At 48.4% G+C, this 17,357-nt stretch overlaps 1 protein-coding gene across 1 annotated transcript in view; it reads left to right on the forward strand.

Annotated features, from left to right (window-relative positions):
* LOC129842275 (ryanodine receptor 2-like) overlaps positions 1-17,357 on the forward strand; it is a gene marked incomplete at its 3' end in the record, with an annotated part of 104,955 nt that overhangs the window by 86,371 nt on the left and 1,227 nt on the right. The window contains exons 14-15 of the mRNA XM_055910756.1: positions 11,403-11,611; positions 13,366-13,596. Coding sequence (XP_055766731.1) covers positions 11,403-11,611; positions 13,366-13,596 — 440 coding nt within the window. The remainder of the gene's footprint in view (positions 1-11,402; positions 11,612-13,365; positions 13,597-17,357) is intronic.

Genomic DNA, 17,357 nt, shown 5'->3' on the forward strand with positions numbered 1-17,357 from the left:
GTGTTAGTCTGTCCTATTGCCAACCTCACTACCTCATTCTAGGTGTTAGAGTCTGTCCTATTGTCAACCTCACTACCCCACCCTAGGTGTTAGTCTGTCCTATTGTCAACCTCACTACCTCACCCTAGGTGTTAGTCTGTCCTATTGTCAACCTCACTACCCCACCCTAGGTGTTAGTATGTCCTATTGTCTACCTCACTGCCTCATCCTAGGTGTTAGTCTCTCCTATTGTCAACCTCACTACTCCACCCTAGGTGTTAGTCTGTCCTATTGTCAACCTCACTACCCCACCCTAGGTGTTAGTCTGTCCTATTGTCAACCTCACTAGCTCACCCTAGGTGTTAGTCTGTCCTATTGTCAATCTCACTACCTCACCCTAGGTGTTAGTCTGTCCTATTGTCAACCGCACTACCTCACCCTAGGTGTTAGTCTGTCCTATTGCCAACCTCACTACCTCATTCTAGGTGTTAGAGTCTGTCCTATTGTCAACCTCACTACCCCACCCTAGGTGTTAGTCTGTCCTATTGTCAACCTCACTACCTCACCCTAGGTGTTAGTCTGTCCTATTGTCAACCTCACTACCCCACCCTAGGTGTTAGTATGTCCTATTGTCTACCTCACTGCCTCATCCTAGGTGTTAGTCTCTCCTATTGTCAACCTCACTACTCCACCCTAGGTGTTAGTCTGTCCTATTGTCAACCTCACTACCTCACCCTAGGTGTTAGTCTGTCCTATTGTCAACCTCACTACCTCACCCTAGGTGTTAGTCTGTCCTATTGTCAACCTCACTACCTCACCCTAGGTGTTAGTCTGTCCTATTGTCAATCTCACTACTCCACCCTAGGTATTAGTCTGTCCTATTGCCAACTTCACTACCCCACCCTAGGTGTTAGTCTGTCCTATTGTCAACCACACTACCCCACCCTAGGTGTTAGTCTGTCCTATTGTCAACCACACTACCTCACCCTAGGTGTTAGTCTGTCCTATTGTCAACCTCACTACCCCACCCTAGGTGTTAGTCTGTCCTATTGTCAACCACACTACCCCACCCTAGGTGTTAGTCTGTCCTATTGACCTCACCCTAGGTGTTAGTCTGTCCTATTGTCAACCTCACTACCTCACCCTAGGTGTTAGTCTGTCCTATTGTCAACCTCACTACCTCACCCTAGGTGTTAGTCTGTACTACTGTCTACCTCACTGCCTCACCCTAGGTGTTAGTCTGTCCTATTGTCAACCTCACTACCTCACCCTAGGTGTTAGTCTGTCCTATTGTCAACCTCACTACCCCACCCTAGGTGTTAGAGTCTGTCCTATTGTCAACCTCACTACCCCACCCTAGGTGTTAGTCTGTCCTATTGTCAACCTCACTACCCCACCCTAGGTGTTAGTCTGTCCTATTGTCAACCTCACTACCCCACCCTAGGTGTTAGTCTGTCCTACTGTCAATCTCACTACCTCACCCTAGGTGTTAGTCTGTCCTATTGTCAACCTCACTACCTCACCCTAGGTGTTAGTCTGTCCTATTGTCAACCTCACTACCTCACCCTAGGTGTTAGTCTGTCCTATTGTCAACCTCACTACCCCACCCTAGGTGTTAGTCTGTCCTATTGTCAACCTCACTACCTCACCCTAGGTGTTAGTCTGTCCTATTGTCAACCTCACTACCCCACCCTAGGTGTTAGTCTGTCCTATTGTCAACCTCACTACCCCACCCTAGGTGTTAGTCTGTCCTATTGTCAACCTCACTACTCCACCCTAGGTGTTAGTCTGAACTATTGTCAACCTCACTACCTCACCCTAGGTGTTAGTCTGTCCTATTGTCAACCTCACTACCTCACCCTAGGTGTTAGTCTGTCCTATTGTCAACCTCACTACCCCACCCTAGGTGTTAGTCTGTCCTATTGTCAACCTCACTACCCCACCCTAGGTGTTAGTCTGTCCTATTGTCAACCTCACTACTCCACCCTAGGTGTTAGTCTGAACTATTGTCAACCTCACTACCTCACCCTAGGTGTTAGTCTGTCCTATTGTCAACCTCACTACCTCACCCTAGGTGTTAGTCTGTCCTATTGTCAATCTCACTACCTCACCCTAGGTGTTAGTCTGTCCTATTGTCAACCGCACTACCTCACCCTAGGTGTTAGTCTGTCCTATTGCCAACCTCACTACCTCATTCTAGGTGTTAGAGTCTGTCCTATTGTCAACCTCACTACCCCACCCTAGGTGTTAGTCTGTCCTATTGTCAACCTCACTACCTCACCCTAGGTGTTAGTCTGTCCTATTGTCAACCTCACTACCCCACCCTAGGTGTTAGTATGTCCTATTGTCTACCTCACTGCCTCATCCTAGGTGTTAGTCTCTCCTATTGTCAACCTCACTACCTCACCCTAGGTGTTAGTCTGTCCTATTGTCAACCTCACTACCCCACCCTAGGTGTTAGTCTGTCCTATTGTCAACCTCACTAGCTCACCCTAGGTGTTAGTCTGTCCTATTGTCAATCTCACTACCTCACCCTAGGTGTTAGTCTGTCCTATTGTCAACCGCACTACCTCACCCTAGGTGTTAGTCTGTCCTATTGCCAACCTCACTACCTCATTCTAGGTGTTAGAGTCTGTCCTATTGTCAACCTCACTACCCCACCCTAGGTGTTAGTCTGTCCTATTGTCAACCTCACTACCTCACCCTAGGTGTTAGTCTGTCCTATTGTCAACCTCACTACCCCACCCTAGGTGTTAGTATGTCCTATTGTCTACCTCACTGCCTCATCCTAGGTGTTAGTCTCTCCTATTGTCAACCTCACTACTCCACCCTAGGTGTTAGTCTGTCCTATTGTCAACCTCACTACCCCACCCTAGGTGTTAGTCTGTCCTATTGTCAACCTCACTAGCTCACCCTAGGTGTTAGTCTGTCCTATTGTCAATCTCACTACCTCACCCTAGGTGTTAGTCTGTCCTATTGTCAACCGCACTACCTCACCCTAGGTGTTAGTCTGTCCTATTGCCAACCTCACTACCTCATTCTAGGTGTTAGAGTCTGTCCTATTGTCAACCTCACTACCCCACCCTAGGTGTTAGTCTGTCCTATTGTCAACCTCACTACCTCACCCTAGGTGTTAGTCTGTCCTATTGTCAACCTCACTACCCCACCCTAGGTGTTAGTATGTCCTATTGTCTACCTCACTGCCTCATCCTAGGTGTTAGTCTCTCCTATTGTCAACCTCACTACTCCACCCTAGGTGTTAGTCTGTCCTATTGTCAACCTCACTACCTCACCCTAGGTGTTAGTCTGTCCTATTGTCAACCTCACTACCTCACCCTAGGTGTTAGTCTGTCCTATTGTCAACCTCACTACCTCACCCTAGGTGTTAGTCTGTCCTATTGTCAATCTCACTACTCCACCCTAGGTATTAGTCTGTCCTATTGCCAACTTCACTACCCCACCCTAGGTGTTAGTCTGTCCTATTGTCAACCACACTACCCCACCCTAGGTGTTAGTCTGTCCTATTGTCAACCACACTACCTCACCCTAGGTGTTAGTCTGTCCTATTGTCAACCTCACTACCCCACCCTAGGTGTTAGTCTGTCCTATTGTCAACCACACTACCCCACCCTAGGTGTTAGTCTGTCCTATTGACCTCACCCTAGGTGTTAGTCTGTCCTATTGTCAACCTCACTACCTCACCCTAGGTGTTAGTCTGTCCTATTGTCAACCTCACTACCTCACCCTAGGTGTTAGTCTGTACTACTGTCTACCTCACTGCCTCACCCTAGGTGTTAGTCTGTCCTATTGTCAACCTCACTACCTCACCCTAGGTGTTAGTCTGTCCTATTGTCAACCTCACTACCCCACCCTAGGTGTTAGAGTCTGTCCTATTGTCAACCTCACTACCCCACCCTAGGTGTTAGTCTGTCCTATTGTCAACCTCACTACCCCACCCTAGGTGTTAGTCTGTCCTATTGTCAACCTCACTACCCCACCCTAGGTGTTAGTCTGTCCTACTGTCAATCTCACTACCTCACCCTAGGTGTTAGTCTGTCCTATTGTCAACCTCACTACCTCACCCTAGGTGTTAGTCTGTCCTATTGTCAACCTCACTACCTCACCCTAGGTGTTAGTCTGTCCTATTGTCAACCTCACTACCCCACCCTAGGTGTTAGTCTGTCCTATTGTCAACCTCACTACCTCACCCTAGGTGTTAGTCTGTCCTATTGTCAACCTCACTACCCCACCCTAGGTGTTAGTCTGTCCTATTGTCAACCTCACTACCCCACCCTAGGTGTTAGTCTGTCCTATTGTCAACCTCACTACTCCACCCTAGGTGTTAGTCTGAACTATTGTCAACCTCACTACCTCACCCTAGGTGTTAGTCTGTCCTATTGTCAACCTCACTACCTCACCCTAGGTGTTAGTCTGTCCTATTGTCAACCTCACTACCCCACCCTAGGTGTTAGTCTGTCCTATTGTCAACCTCACTACCCCACCCTAGGTGTTCGTCTGTCCTATTGTCAACCTCACTCCCCCGCCCTAGGTGTTAGTCTGTCCTATTGTCAACCTCACTACCCCACCCTAGGTGTTAGTCTGTCCTATTGTCAACCTCACTACCCCACCCTAGGTGTTAGTCTGATGTCAGTTTTACCTAATGGGCCATTGGCTAGGCTTCTGCCCTACTGGCCATTCTGTCTCCTGTCCTACGGGCCGTTGTGGCTCGGACAAGGCTTACGTTATTCTAGTGGTTAACATAACAATGTCCTCTGTGTCCTCTCTGCAGGTTTCATCCCAGTCTGTAGCCTGGTTAATATAATGTCCTCTCTGTAGGTTTCATCCTGGTCTGTAGCCTGGTTAACATAATGTCCTCTTTGTCCTCTCTGTAGGTTTCATACTGGTCTGCAGCCTGGTTAACATAATGTCCTCTCTGTAGGTTTCATCCCGATCTGTAGCCTGGTTAACATAATGTCCTCTCTGTAGGTTTCATCCCCGTCTGTAGCCTGGTTAACATAATGTCCTCTCTGTCCTCTCTGTAGGTTTCATCCCTGTCTGTAGCCTGGTTAACATAATGTCCTCTCTGCAGGTTTCATCCAAGGCTGTAGTCTGGTTAACATAATGTCCTATCTGTAGGTTTCTTCCTGGTCTGCAGCCTGGTTAACATAATGTCCTCTCTGTAGGTTTCATCCCGGTCTGTAGTCTGGTTAACATAATGTCCTCTCTGTCCTCTCTGCAGGTTTCATCCCGGTCTGCAGCCTGGTTAACATAATGTCCTCTCTGTAGGTTTCATCCCAGTCTGTAGCCTGGTTAACATAATGTCCTCTCTGTCCTCTCTGCAGGTTTAATCCTAGTCTGTAGCCTGGTTAACATAATGTCCTCTCTGTAGGTTTCATCCCAGTCTGTAGCCTGGTTAACATAATGTCCTCTCTGCAGGTTTCATCCCAGTCTGCAGCCTGGTTAACATAATGTCCTCTCTGTCCTCTCTGCAGGTTTCATCCCGGTCCGCAGCCTGGTTAACATAATGTCCTCTCTGTCCTCTCTGTAGGTTACATCCTGGTCTGTAGCCTGGTTAACATAATGTCCTCTCTGTCCTCTCCGTAGGTTTCATCCCGGTCTGTAGCCTGGTTAACATCATGTCCTCTCTGTAAGTTTCATCCCGGTCTGCAGTCTGGTTAACATAATGTCCTCTCTGTCCTCTCTCTAGGTTTCATCCCGGTCTGTAGCCTGGTTAACATAATGTCTTCTCTGTCCTCTCTGTAGGTTTCATCCCGGTCTGTAGCCTGGTTAACATAATGTCCTCTCTGTAGGTTTCATCCCGGTCTGTAGCCTGGTTAACATAATGTCCTCTCTGTCCTCTCTGTAGGTTTCATCTCATTCTGCAGCCTGGTTAACATAATGTCCTCTCTGTCCTCTCTGTAGGTTTCATCCCCATCTGTAGTCTGGTTAACATAATGTCCTCTCTGTCCTCTCTGTAGGTTTCATCCTGGTCTGTAGCCTGGTTAACATAATGTCCTCTCTGTCCTCTCTGTAGGTTTCATCCCGGTCTGTAGCCTGGTTAACATAATGTCCTCTCTGCAGGTTTCATCCCTGTCTGCAAGCTGGTTAACATAATGTCCTCTCTGTCCTCTCTGTAGGTTTCATCCCGGTCTGCAGTCTGGTTAACATAATGTCCTCTCTGCAGGTTTCATCCCAGTCTGCAGCCTGGTTAACATAATGTCCTCTCTGTCCTCTCTGCAGGTTTCATCCCGGTCTGTAGCCTGGTTAACATAATGTCCTCTCTATCCTCTCTGCAGGTTTCATCCCTGTCTGCAAGCTGGTTAACATAATGTCCTCTCTGTCCTCTCTGTAGGTTTCATCCCTGTCTGCAGTCTGGTTAACATAATGTCCTCTCTGCAGGTTTCATCCCTGTCTGCAGTCTGGTTAACATAATGTCCTCTCTGTCCTCTCTGTAGGTTTCATCCCAGTCTGTAGCCTGGTTAACATAATGTCCTCTCTGTCCTCACTGTAGGTTTCATCCCGGTCTGTAGCCTGGTTAACATAATGTCCTCTCTGTAGGTTTCATCCCGATCTGTAGCCTGGTTAACATAATGTCCTCTCTGTCCTCTCTGTAGGTTTACCCCGGTCTGCAGCCTGGTTAACATAATGTCCTCTCTGTCCTCTCTGTAGGTTTCATCCCGGTCTGTAGCCTGGTTAACATAATGTCCTCTCTGCAGGTTTCATCCTAGTCTGTAGCCTGGTTAACATAATGTCCTCTCTGTAGGTTTCATCCCTGTCTGTAGCCTGGTTAACATAATGTCCTCTCTGTAGGTTTCATCCTAGTCTGTAGCCTGGTTAACATAATGTCCTCTCTGTACTCTCTGCAGGTTTTATCCTGGTCTGTAGCCTGGTTAACATAATGTCTTCTCTGTCCTCTCTGTAGGTTTCATCCCAGTCTGTAGCCTGGTTAACATAATGTCCTCTCTGTAGGTTTCATCCTGGTCTGTAGTCTGGTTAACATAATGTCCTCTCTGTCCTCTCTGTAGGTTTCATCCTGGTCTGCAGTCTGGTTAACATAATGTCCTCTCTGTCCTCTCTGCAGGTTTCATCCTGGTCTGCAGTCTGGTTAACATAAAGTCCTCTCTGTAGGTTTCATCCCCGTCTGCAGCCTGGTTAACATAATGTCCTCTCTGCAGGTTTCATCCCCGTCTGCAGCCTGGTTAACATAATGTCCTCTCTGTCCTCTCTGCAGGTTTCATCCTGGTCTGCAGTCTGGTTAACATAATGTCCTCTCTGTAGGTTTCATCCTGGTCTGTAGTCTGGTTAACATAATGTCCTCTCTGCAGGTTTCATCCTGGTCTGTAGCCTGGTTAACATAATGTCCTCTCTGTCCTCTCTGTAGGTTTCATCCTGGTCTGTAGCCTCGTTAACATAATGTCCTCTCTGTCCTCTCTGCAGGTTTCATCCCGGTCTGTAGCCTGGTTAACATAATGTCCTCTCTGTCCTCTCTGTAGGTTTCATCCCGGTCTGTAGCCTGGTTAACATAATGTCCTCTCTGTCCTCTCTGTAGGTTTCATCCCGGTCTGCAGTCTGGTTAACATAATGTCCTCTCTGTAGGTTTCATCCCGGTCTGCAGCCTGGTTAAGATAATGTCCTCTCTGTCTTCTCTGTAGGTTTCATCCCGGTCTGCAGTCTGGTTAACATAATGTCCTCTCTGTCCTCTCTGCAGGTTTCATCCCGGGCTGTAGTCTGGTTAACATAATGTCCTCTCTGTCCTCTCTGCAGGTTTCATCCCGGTCTGTAGCCTGGTTAACATAATGTCCTCTCTGTCTTCTCTGTAGGTTTCATCCCGGTCTGCAGCCTGGTTAACATAATGTCCTCTCTGTAGGTTTCATCCCAGTCTGTAGCCTGGTTAACATAATGTCCTCTCTGTCCTCTCTGTAGGTTTCATCCCGGTCTGTAGCCTGGTTAACATAATGTCCTCTCTGTAAGTTTCATCCCGGTCTGCAGTCTGGTTAACATAATGTCCTCTCTGTCCTCTCTCTAGGTTTCATCCCAGTCTGTAGCCTGGTTAACATAATGTCTTCTCTGTTCTCTCTGTAGGTTTCATCCCGGTCTGTAGCCTGATTAACATAATGTCCTCTCTGTAGGTTTCATCCCGGTCTGTAGCCTGGTTAACATAGTGTCCTCTCTGTAGGTTTCATCCCAGTCTGCAGGCTGGTTAACATAATGTCCTCTCTGTCCTCTCTGTAGGTTTCATCCCGGTCTGCAGCCTGGTTAACATAATGTCCTCTCTGTAGGTTTCATCCCAGTCTGTAGCCTGGTTAACATAATGTCCTCTCAGTCCTCTCTGCAGGTTTCATCCCGGTCTGTAGTCTGGTTAACATATTGTCCTCTCTGTAGGTTACATCCCGGTCTGTAGCCTGGTTAACATAATGTCCTCTCTGTAGGTTTCATCCCGGTCTGTAGCCTGGTTAACATAATGTCCTCTCTGTCCTCTCTGTAGGTTTCATCCCAGTCTGTAGCCTGGTTAACATAATGTCCTCTCTGTAGGTTTCATCCCGGTCTGTAGTCTGGTTAACATAATGTCCTCTCTGTAGATTTCATCCTGGTCTGTAGCCTGGTTAACATAATGTCCTCTCTGTCCTCTCTGTAGGTTACATCCTGGTCTGTAGCCTGGTTAACATAATGTCCTCTCTGTCCTCTCTGTAGGTTACATCCCAGTCTGCAGCCTGGTTAACATAATGTCCTCTCTGTCCTCTCTGCAGGTTTCATCCCCGTCTGTAGCCTGGTTAACATAATGTCCTCTCTGTCCTCTCTGTAGGTTTCATCCCCATCTGTAGTCTGGTTAACATAATGTCCTCTCTGTCCTCTCTGTAGGTTTCATCCCGGTCTGTAGCCTGGTTAACATAATGTCCTCTCTGTCCTCTTTGTAGGTTTCATCCCGGTCTGTAGTCTGGTTAACATAATGTCCTCTCTGTAGGTTTCATCCCAGTCTGCAGCCTGGTTAACATAATGTCCTCTCTGTCCTCTCTGTAGGTTTCATCCCGGTCTGTAGCCTGGTTAACATAATGTCCTCTCTGTCCTCTCTGTAGGTTTCATCCTGGTCTGTAGCCTGGTTAACATAATGTCCTCTCTGTCCTCTCTGTAGGTTTCATCCCGGTCTGTAGCCTGGTTAACATAATGTCCTCTCTGCAGGTTTCATCCCAGTCTGTAGCCTGGTTAACATAATGTCCTCTCTGTCCTCTCTGTAGGTTTCATCCCAGTCTGTAGCCTGGTTAACATAATGTCCTCTCTGTAGGTTTCATCCCAGTCTGTAGCCTGGTTAACATAATGTCCTCTCTGTCCTCTCTGTAGGTTTCATCCCAGTCTGTAGTCTGGTTAACATAATGTCCTCTCTGCAGGTTTCATCCCAGTCTGTAGCCTGGTTAACATAATGTCCTCTCAGTCCTCTCTGCAGGTTTCATCCCAGTCTGCAGCCTGGTTAACATAATGTCCTCTCTGTCCTCTCTGCAGGTTTCATCCCCGTCTGTAGCCTGGTTAACATAATGTCCTCTCTGTCCTCTCTGTAGGTTTCATCCCCATCTGTAGTCTGGTTAACATAATGTCCTCTCTGTCCTCTCTGTAGGTTTCATCCCGGTCTGTAGCCTGGTTAACATAATGTCCTCTCTGTCCTCTCTGTAGGTTTCATCCCGGTCTGTAGTCTGGTTAACATAATGTCCTCTCTGTAGGTTTCATCCCAGTCTGCAGCCTGGTTAACATAATGTCCTCTCTGTCCTCTCTGTAGGTTTCATCCCGGTCTGTAGCCTGGTTAACATAATGTCCTCTCTGTCCTCTCTGTAGGTTTCATCCTGGTCTGTAGCCTGGTTAACATAATGTCCTCTCTGTCCTCTCTGTAGGTTTCATCCCGGTCTGTAGCCTGGTTAACATAATGTCCTCTCTGCAGGTTTCATCCCAGTCTGTAGCCTGGTTAACATAATGTCCTCTCTGTCCTCTCTGTAGGTTTCATCCCGGTCTGTAGTCTGGTTAACATAATGTCCTCTCTGCAGGTTTCATCCCAGTCTGTAGCCTGGTTAACATAATGTCCTCTCTGTAGGTTTCATCCCAGTCTGTAGCCTGGTTAACATAATGTCCTCTCTGTCCTCTCTGTAGGTTTCATCCCAGTCTGTAGTCTGGTTAACATAATGTCCTCTCTGCAGGTTTCATCCCAGTCTGTAGCCTGGTTAACATAATGTCCTCTCAGTCCTCTCTGCAGGTTTCATCCCAGTCTGCAGCCTGGTTAACATAATGTCCTCTCTGTCCTCTCTGCAGGTTTCATCCCCGTCTGTAGCCTGGTTAACATAATGTCCTCTCTGTCCTCTCTGTAGGTTTCATCCCCCTCTGTAGTCTGGTTAACATAATGTCCTCTCTGTCCTCTCTGTAGGTTTCATCCCGGTCTGTAGCCTGGTTAACATAATGTCCTCTCTGTCCTCTCTGTAGGTTTCATCCCGGTCTGTAGTCTGGTTAACATAATGTCCTCTCTGTAGGTTTCATCCCAGTCTGCAGCCTGGTTAACATAATGTCCTCTCTGTCCTCTCTGTAGGTTTCATCCCGGTCTGTAGCCTGGTTAACATAATGTCCTCTCTGTCCTCTCTGTAGGTTTCATCCTGGTCTGTAGCCTGGTTAACATAATGTCCTCTCTGTCCTCTCTGTAGGTTTCATCCCGGTCTGTAGCCTGGTTAACATAATGTCCTCTCTGCAGGTTTCATCCCAGTCTGTAGCCTGGTTAACATAATGTCCTCTCTGTCCTCTCTGTAGGTTACATCCCAGTCTGTAGCCTGGTTAACATAATGTCCTCTCTGCAGGTTACATCCCAGTCTGTAGCCTGGTTAACATAATGTCCTCTCTGTAGGTTTCATCCCAGTCGGTAGCCTGGTTAACATAATGTCCTCTCTGTAGGTTTCATCCCAGTCTGTAGCCTGGTTAACATAATGTCCTCTCTGTCCTCTCTGTAGGTTTCAACCCAGTCTGTAGTCTGGTTAACATAATGTCCTCTCTGCAGGTTTCATCCCAGTCTGTAGCCTGGTTAACATAATTTCCTCTCTGTAGGTTTCATCCCAGTCTGTAGCCTGGTTAACATAATGGCCTCTCTGTAGGTTAGATCCCAGTCTGTAGTCTGGTTAACATAATGTCTTCTCTGTAGGTTTCATCCCGGTCTGCAGCCTGGTTAACATAATTTCCTCTCTGTAGGTTTCATCCCAGTCTGTAGCCTGGTTAACATAATGTCCTCTCTGTAGGTTTCATCCCAGTCTGTAGCCTGTTTAACATAATGTCCTCTCTGTCCTCTCTGCAGGTTTCATCCCGGTCTGTAGTCTGGTTAACATAATGTCCTCTCTGTCCTCTCTGTAGGTTTCATCCCGGTCTGTAGTCTGGTTAACATAATGTCCTCTATGTCCTCTCTGCAGGTTTCATCCCGGTCTGCAGTCTGGGTGTTTGCCAGGTTGGGAGGATGAACTTTGGTAAAGACGTGAGCACGCTGAAGTACTTCACGATCTGTGGGCTGCAGGAAGGATACGAGCCCTTCGCCGTCAACATGAACAGAGACCTCACCATGTGGCTCAGCAAGAGATTGTCTCAGTTCATCCCTGTACCTCCTCATCATGAACACATTGAGGTGAGAGTCCAGTCTCTATCAGTTCATCCCTGTACCTCCTCATCATGAACACATTGAGGTGAGAGTCCAGTCTCTATCAGTTCATCCCTGTACCTCCTCATCATCAACACATTGAGGTGAGAGTCCAGTCTCTACCAGTTCATCCCTGTACCTCCTCATCATCAACACATTGAGGTGAGAGTCCAGTCTCTATCAGTTCATCCCTGTACCTCCTCATCATCAACACATTGAGGTTAGAGGTCAAGTCGCTACCAGTTCAGCCATGTTGCCTTAACGTTCTGTTGACAAGACTGTCCTTGAACCTTGACCCTGCTCACCCTGGTTTAATTGTGTATCGAGTTTGATAAGTGAACCTCTATTTCAAATCAAATCAAATCAAATGTATTTATATAGCCCTTCGTACATCAGCTGATATCTCAAAGTGCTGTACAGAAACTCAGACTAAAACCCCCCAAACAGCAAGCAATGCAGGTGTAGAAGCCTTCTTTTATATGTGTTGTTGACCACCCTGAACAAGGCAGTTAACCCACTGTTCCCCTGAACAAGGCAGTTAACCCACTGTTCCCCTGAACAAGGCAGTTAACCCACTGTTCCCCTGAACAAGGCAGTTAACCCACTGTTCCCCTGAACAAGGCAGTTAGCCCACTGTTCCCCTGAACAAGGCAGTTAACCCACTGTTCCCCTGAACAAGGCAGTTAAACCACTGTTCCCCTGAACAAGGCAGTTAGCCCACTGTTCCCCTGAACAAGGCAGTTAACCCACTGTTCCCCTGAACAAGGCAGTTAACCCACTGTTCCCCTGAACAAGGCAGTTAACTCACTGTTCCCCTGAACAAGGCAGTTAACCCACTGTTCCCCTGAACAAGGCAGTTAACCCACTGTTCCCCTGAACAAGGCAGTTAACCCACTGTGCCCCTGAACAAGGCAGTTAACCCACTGTTCCCCTGAACAAGGCAGTTAACCCACTGTTCCCCTGAACAAGGCAGTTAGCCCACTGTTCCCCTGAACAAGGCAGTTAACCCACTGTTCCCCTGAACAAGGCAGTTAACCCACTGTTCCCCTGAACAAGGCAGTTAACCCACTGTTCCCCTGAACAAGGCAGTTAAACCACTGTTCCCCTGAACAAGGCAGTTAACTCACTGTTCCCCTGAACAAGGCAGTTAAACCACTGTTCCCCTGAACAAGGCAGTTAACCCACTGTTCCCCTGTAGGCCGTCATTGAAAATAAGAATGTGTTCTTAACTGACTTACCTCGTTAAATAAAGGTAAAATAAAAAATATTTGTTTTTTTGTAACAATTTATGTTGGTAACCTACACTGAGGATACCAAACCATTAGGAACACATTCCTAATATTGAGTCGATGTTTTTCCCCTTCAGAACAGCCTCATTTCATCAGGTCATGGGACTCTACAAGGTGTCGAAAGCGTTCCACAGGGGATGCTGACCCATGTTGACTCCAATGCTTCCCACAGTTGTGTCAAGTTGGCTGGATGTCTTTTGGTTGGTGGACCATTCTTGATACACACGGAAAAACTGTTGAGTGTGAAAACCCCAGCAGCGTTGCAGTTTTTGACACAAACCGGTGCTATGTTAATAACCTATAATAATAATATTAATGATAATAGTTCCAAGGATTTGTCTAGTGCTTTACTCATACCCATAGACCTATGTTGACCTGGTATCGTATGGCTATTCAACCAGATGATTCCCCCATAATGCCCTGCTCCCTTTGTCGTCTGGTCTTTTCTAAAAGGTGACGAGGATGGACGGCACCGTGGAGACTTTCCCGTGTCTCAAGGTCACCCAGAGGTCGTTCGGCTCCCAGAACAGTAACCCAGACATCACCTTCTATCGCCTCAGCATGCCTATAGAGTGTAACGAGGTGCTGGCCAAGTCACCTGGCGGGACGCTACAGTCTGGCGGGGGCTTCTCCTTCTCCTCTAAGAAAGACCTGGATGACTTCGAGACCGTGTCCGACTTCGAGGTGATGATGATGAAGTCACTAGATTCCCTCTTTTTTCTTCTTCGGTATCTTTCTTTCTCCTTCTGTCTCCTTCTGTCTCCTTCTGTCTCCTTCTGTCTCCTTCTCCTTCTGTCTCCTTCTGTCTCCTTCTGTCTCCTTCTCCTTCTGTCTCCTTCTCCTTCTGTCTCCTTCTGTCTCCTTCTGTCTCCTTCTCCTTCTGTCTCCTTCTCCTTCTGTCTCCTTCTGTCTCCTTCTGTCTCCTTCTCCTTCTGTCTCCTTCTGTCTCCATCTCCTTCTGTCTCCGTCTCCTTCTGTCTCCTTCTGTCTCCGTCTCCTTCTGTCTCCTTCTGTGTCCTTCTGTCTCCTTCCTTCTCCTTCTGTCTCCTTCCTTCTCCTTCTGTCTCCTTCTCCTTCTGTCTCCTTCTCTCCTTCTGACTCCTTCTGTCTCCTTCTCCTTCTGTCTCCTTCTGTCTCCGTCTCCTTCTGTGTCCTTCTGTGTCCTTCTGTGTCCTTCTGTCTCCTTCTCCTTCTGTCTCCGTCTCCTTCTGTCTCCGTCTCCTTCTGTCTCCGTCTCCTTCTGTCTCCTTCTGTCTCTGTCTCCTTCTCCTTCATTCTCCTTCTCCTTCTGTCTCCTTCTCCTTCTGTCTCCGTCTCCATCTCCTTCGGTCTCCGTCTCCTTCTGTCTCCTTCTCCTTCATTCTCCTTCTCCTTCTGTCTCCGTCTCCATCTCCTTCTGTCTCCGTCTCCTTCTGTCTCCGTCTCCTTCTGTCTCCGTCTCCTTCTGTCTCCTTCTGTCTCTGTCTCCTTCTGTCTCTGTCTCCTTCTGTCTCCGTCTCCATCTCCTTCTGTCTCCGTCTCCTTCTGTCTCCATCTCCTTCTGTCTCCGTCTCCTTCTGTCTCCTTCTGTCTCTGTCTCCTTCTGTCTCCGTCTCCTTATGTCTCCGTCTGTCTCCTTCTGTCTCCATCTCCTTCTGTCTCCTTCTGTCTCCGTCTCCTTCTGTCTCCTTCTGTCTCCTTCTGTCTCTGTCTCCTTCTGTCTCCGTCTCCTTCTGTCTCCTCCTTCTGTCTCCTTCTGTCTCCTTCTCCTTCCGTCTCCGTCTCCGCCGTTTGCTCCATGTTTTCTCCTTCACAACCTCTAACCTCCTTCCCCCCTCTTAGGAGGTAAACGTTATTAATATCTATATACATTTAATACACACAAGCAAACAGTGGTTCCCGCTAAGCTGCTGGAGTGCACAGCTCCCCCGGGACTGCAGAGAAGCAGGAGATGAGCTTCACTCAGCTTTCTAGAGTTTTCCCTGTTAACACTATCGACATGTCCCTTTACTGTGGCAATTATGATCAAATCAACGCAATATTAGCCACTTTCAATGCAAACGTACCAAAACAAAACAAACTATACAAGACTGAGTATGCAAAACTAGCTATGCAAGAGATAGGCAGAGCGCATCGCAGTAGGATTCTATTGCATTGACAGGTGTGACTCAGGCGCGTACTCCACACAGACCGGTGCACCGTAACCAATCAGAGCTGCAGTAGGATTCTATTGCATTGACATGCGTGACTCAGGCAGTAACTCCACACAGACCGGTGCACCGTAACCAATCAGAGCTGCAGTGGGCCTAAATCCAAATAGACCATTGCCATATATGGAGCTGTGCCATTCACTTTGAACTGGACTGTGTTTAGAGCATGAGCGGTCGTGAGTGGATGAACTGGACTGTGTTTACAGCATGAGCGGTCGTGAGTGGATGAACTGGACTGTGTTTACAGCATGAGCGGTCGTGAGTGGATGTGCTTGTTCTGAGGTTAAAGCGTGAGCTGCATGTAGCCATGTGTGCACATTTTGTTCATATCCTTTGCTAGTTAGTGAGTTATTAGCCCAGTTATTAATAATTTGTAGTCAGCAATAGAGGAGGGATCGTTTCCTACAGGAGCACACAACGTGTACATTTCTAGAAAAGCCAGTCAGATAAAGAGCTTTATTTTTGTCTTAAAGGGGCAGTGTATTGTATTTTGAGACAGGCTTGAATAAGCTACGAAGCCAATAGGCAGAGCATCATTTGTCTGATTCTCTGTAATAATGGTATGGGATTATTAATGAACTTTATTTTGTTAAATTGCATCAAACAACACAACAAAAACGTTCAGTCACCTCTTTGTCTGAAGGACAAGTGGATTAACAGGTTGTCAATCCCAACATGTCTTTTCTTCAAAAGTCTCATGGATTGTAGATCTACGTTGAACACCACACATTGGCTGCTACTGTAGGCTGAATGACAGAACAGTTATTTCCATGTTAAAATGTTATGGGATGCAGTTTCTCCATTGTTTTTGATGGTAGGCCGCCCTGGTAGGCTTCTCTAGTAGGGCTCTCTGGTAGGGCTCTCTGGTAGGCTTCTCTAGTAGGGCTCTCTGGTAGGCCTCTCTGGTAGGCTTCTCTAGTAGGGCTCTCTGGTAGGGCTCTCTGGTAGGCTTCTCTAGTAGCGCTCTCTGGTAGGCCTCTCTGGTAGGCTTCTCTAGTAGGGCTCGAGGGGTAGGGCTATCTGGTAGGCTTCTCTAGTAGGGCTCTCTGGTAGGCCTCTCTGGTAGGCTTCTCTAGTAGGGCTCTCTGGTAGGGCTCTCTGGTAGGCTTCTCTAGTAGGGCTCTCTGGTAGGCCTTTCTGGTAGTCCTCTCTGGTAGGACTCTCTAGTAGGGCTCTCTGGTAGGCCTCTCTGGTAGTCCTCTCTTATAGGGCTCTCTGGTAGGCCTCTCTGGTAGGCCTCTCTGGTAGGCCTCTCTGGTAGGCCTCTCTGGTAGGCCGCCCTGGTAGGCCTCTCTCGTAGGCCTCTCTCGTAGACCTCTCTGGTAGGCCTCTCTGGTCGACCTCTCTGGTAGGCCTCTCTGGTAGGCCTCTCTGGTAGGCCGCTCTGGTAGGCCGCTCTGGTAGGACCTCTCTGGTAGGCCTCTCTGGTAGGGCTCTCTGGTAGGCCTCTCTGGTAGGGCTCTCTGGTAGGCCTCTCTGGTAGGCCTCTCTGGTAGGCCTCTCTGGTAGACCGCTCTGGTAGGCCTCTCTGGTAGGCCTCTCTGGTAGACCTCTCTGGTAGGCCTCTCAGGTAGACCTCTCTGGTAGGCCTCTCTGGTAGGCCTCTCTGGTAGACCTCTCTGGTAGGCCTCTCTGGTAGGCCTCTCTGGTAGGCCTCTCTGGTAGGCCTCTCTGGTAGGCCGCTCTGGTAGGCCTCTCTCGTAGGCCTCTCTGGTAGGCCTCTCTGGTAGGCCGCCCTGGTAGGCCGCCCTGGTAGGCCTCTCTGGTAGGCCTCTCTCGTAGGCCTCTCTGGTAGGCCTCTCTGGTCGACCTCTCTGGTAGGCCTCTCTGGTAGGCCTCTCTGGTAGGCCTCTCTGGTAGGCCGCTCTGGTAGGCCTCTCTGGTAGGCCTCTCTGGTAGGGCTCTCTGGTAGGCCTCTCTGGTAGGCCTCTCTGGTAGACCGCTCTGGTAGGCCTCTCTGGTAGGCCTCTCTGGTAGACCTCTCTGGTAGGCCTCTCAGGTAGACCTCTCTGGTAGGCCTCTCTGGTAGGCCTCTCTGGTATGCCTCTCTGGTAGGCCACGTTGGTAGGCCTCTCTGCTAGGCCTCTCTGGTAGGCCTCTCTGGTAGGCCTCTCTGGTAGGCCTCTCTGGTAGGCCACTCTGGTAGACCTCTCTGGTAGGCCTCTCTGGTAGGCCACTCTGGTAGGCCTCTCTAGTAGGCCTCTCTGGTAGGCCGCTCTGGTAGGCCGCTCTGGTAGGCCTCTCTGGTAGGCCTCT

Source organism: Salvelinus fontinalis, unplaced genomic scaffold (assembly GCF_029448725.1).
Source record: "Salvelinus fontinalis isolate EN_2023a unplaced genomic scaffold, ASM2944872v1 scaffold_0028, whole genome shotgun sequence".
In the NCBI taxonomy this organism is placed as follows: domain Eukaryota; kingdom Metazoa; phylum Chordata; class Actinopteri; order Salmoniformes; family Salmonidae; genus Salvelinus; species Salvelinus fontinalis.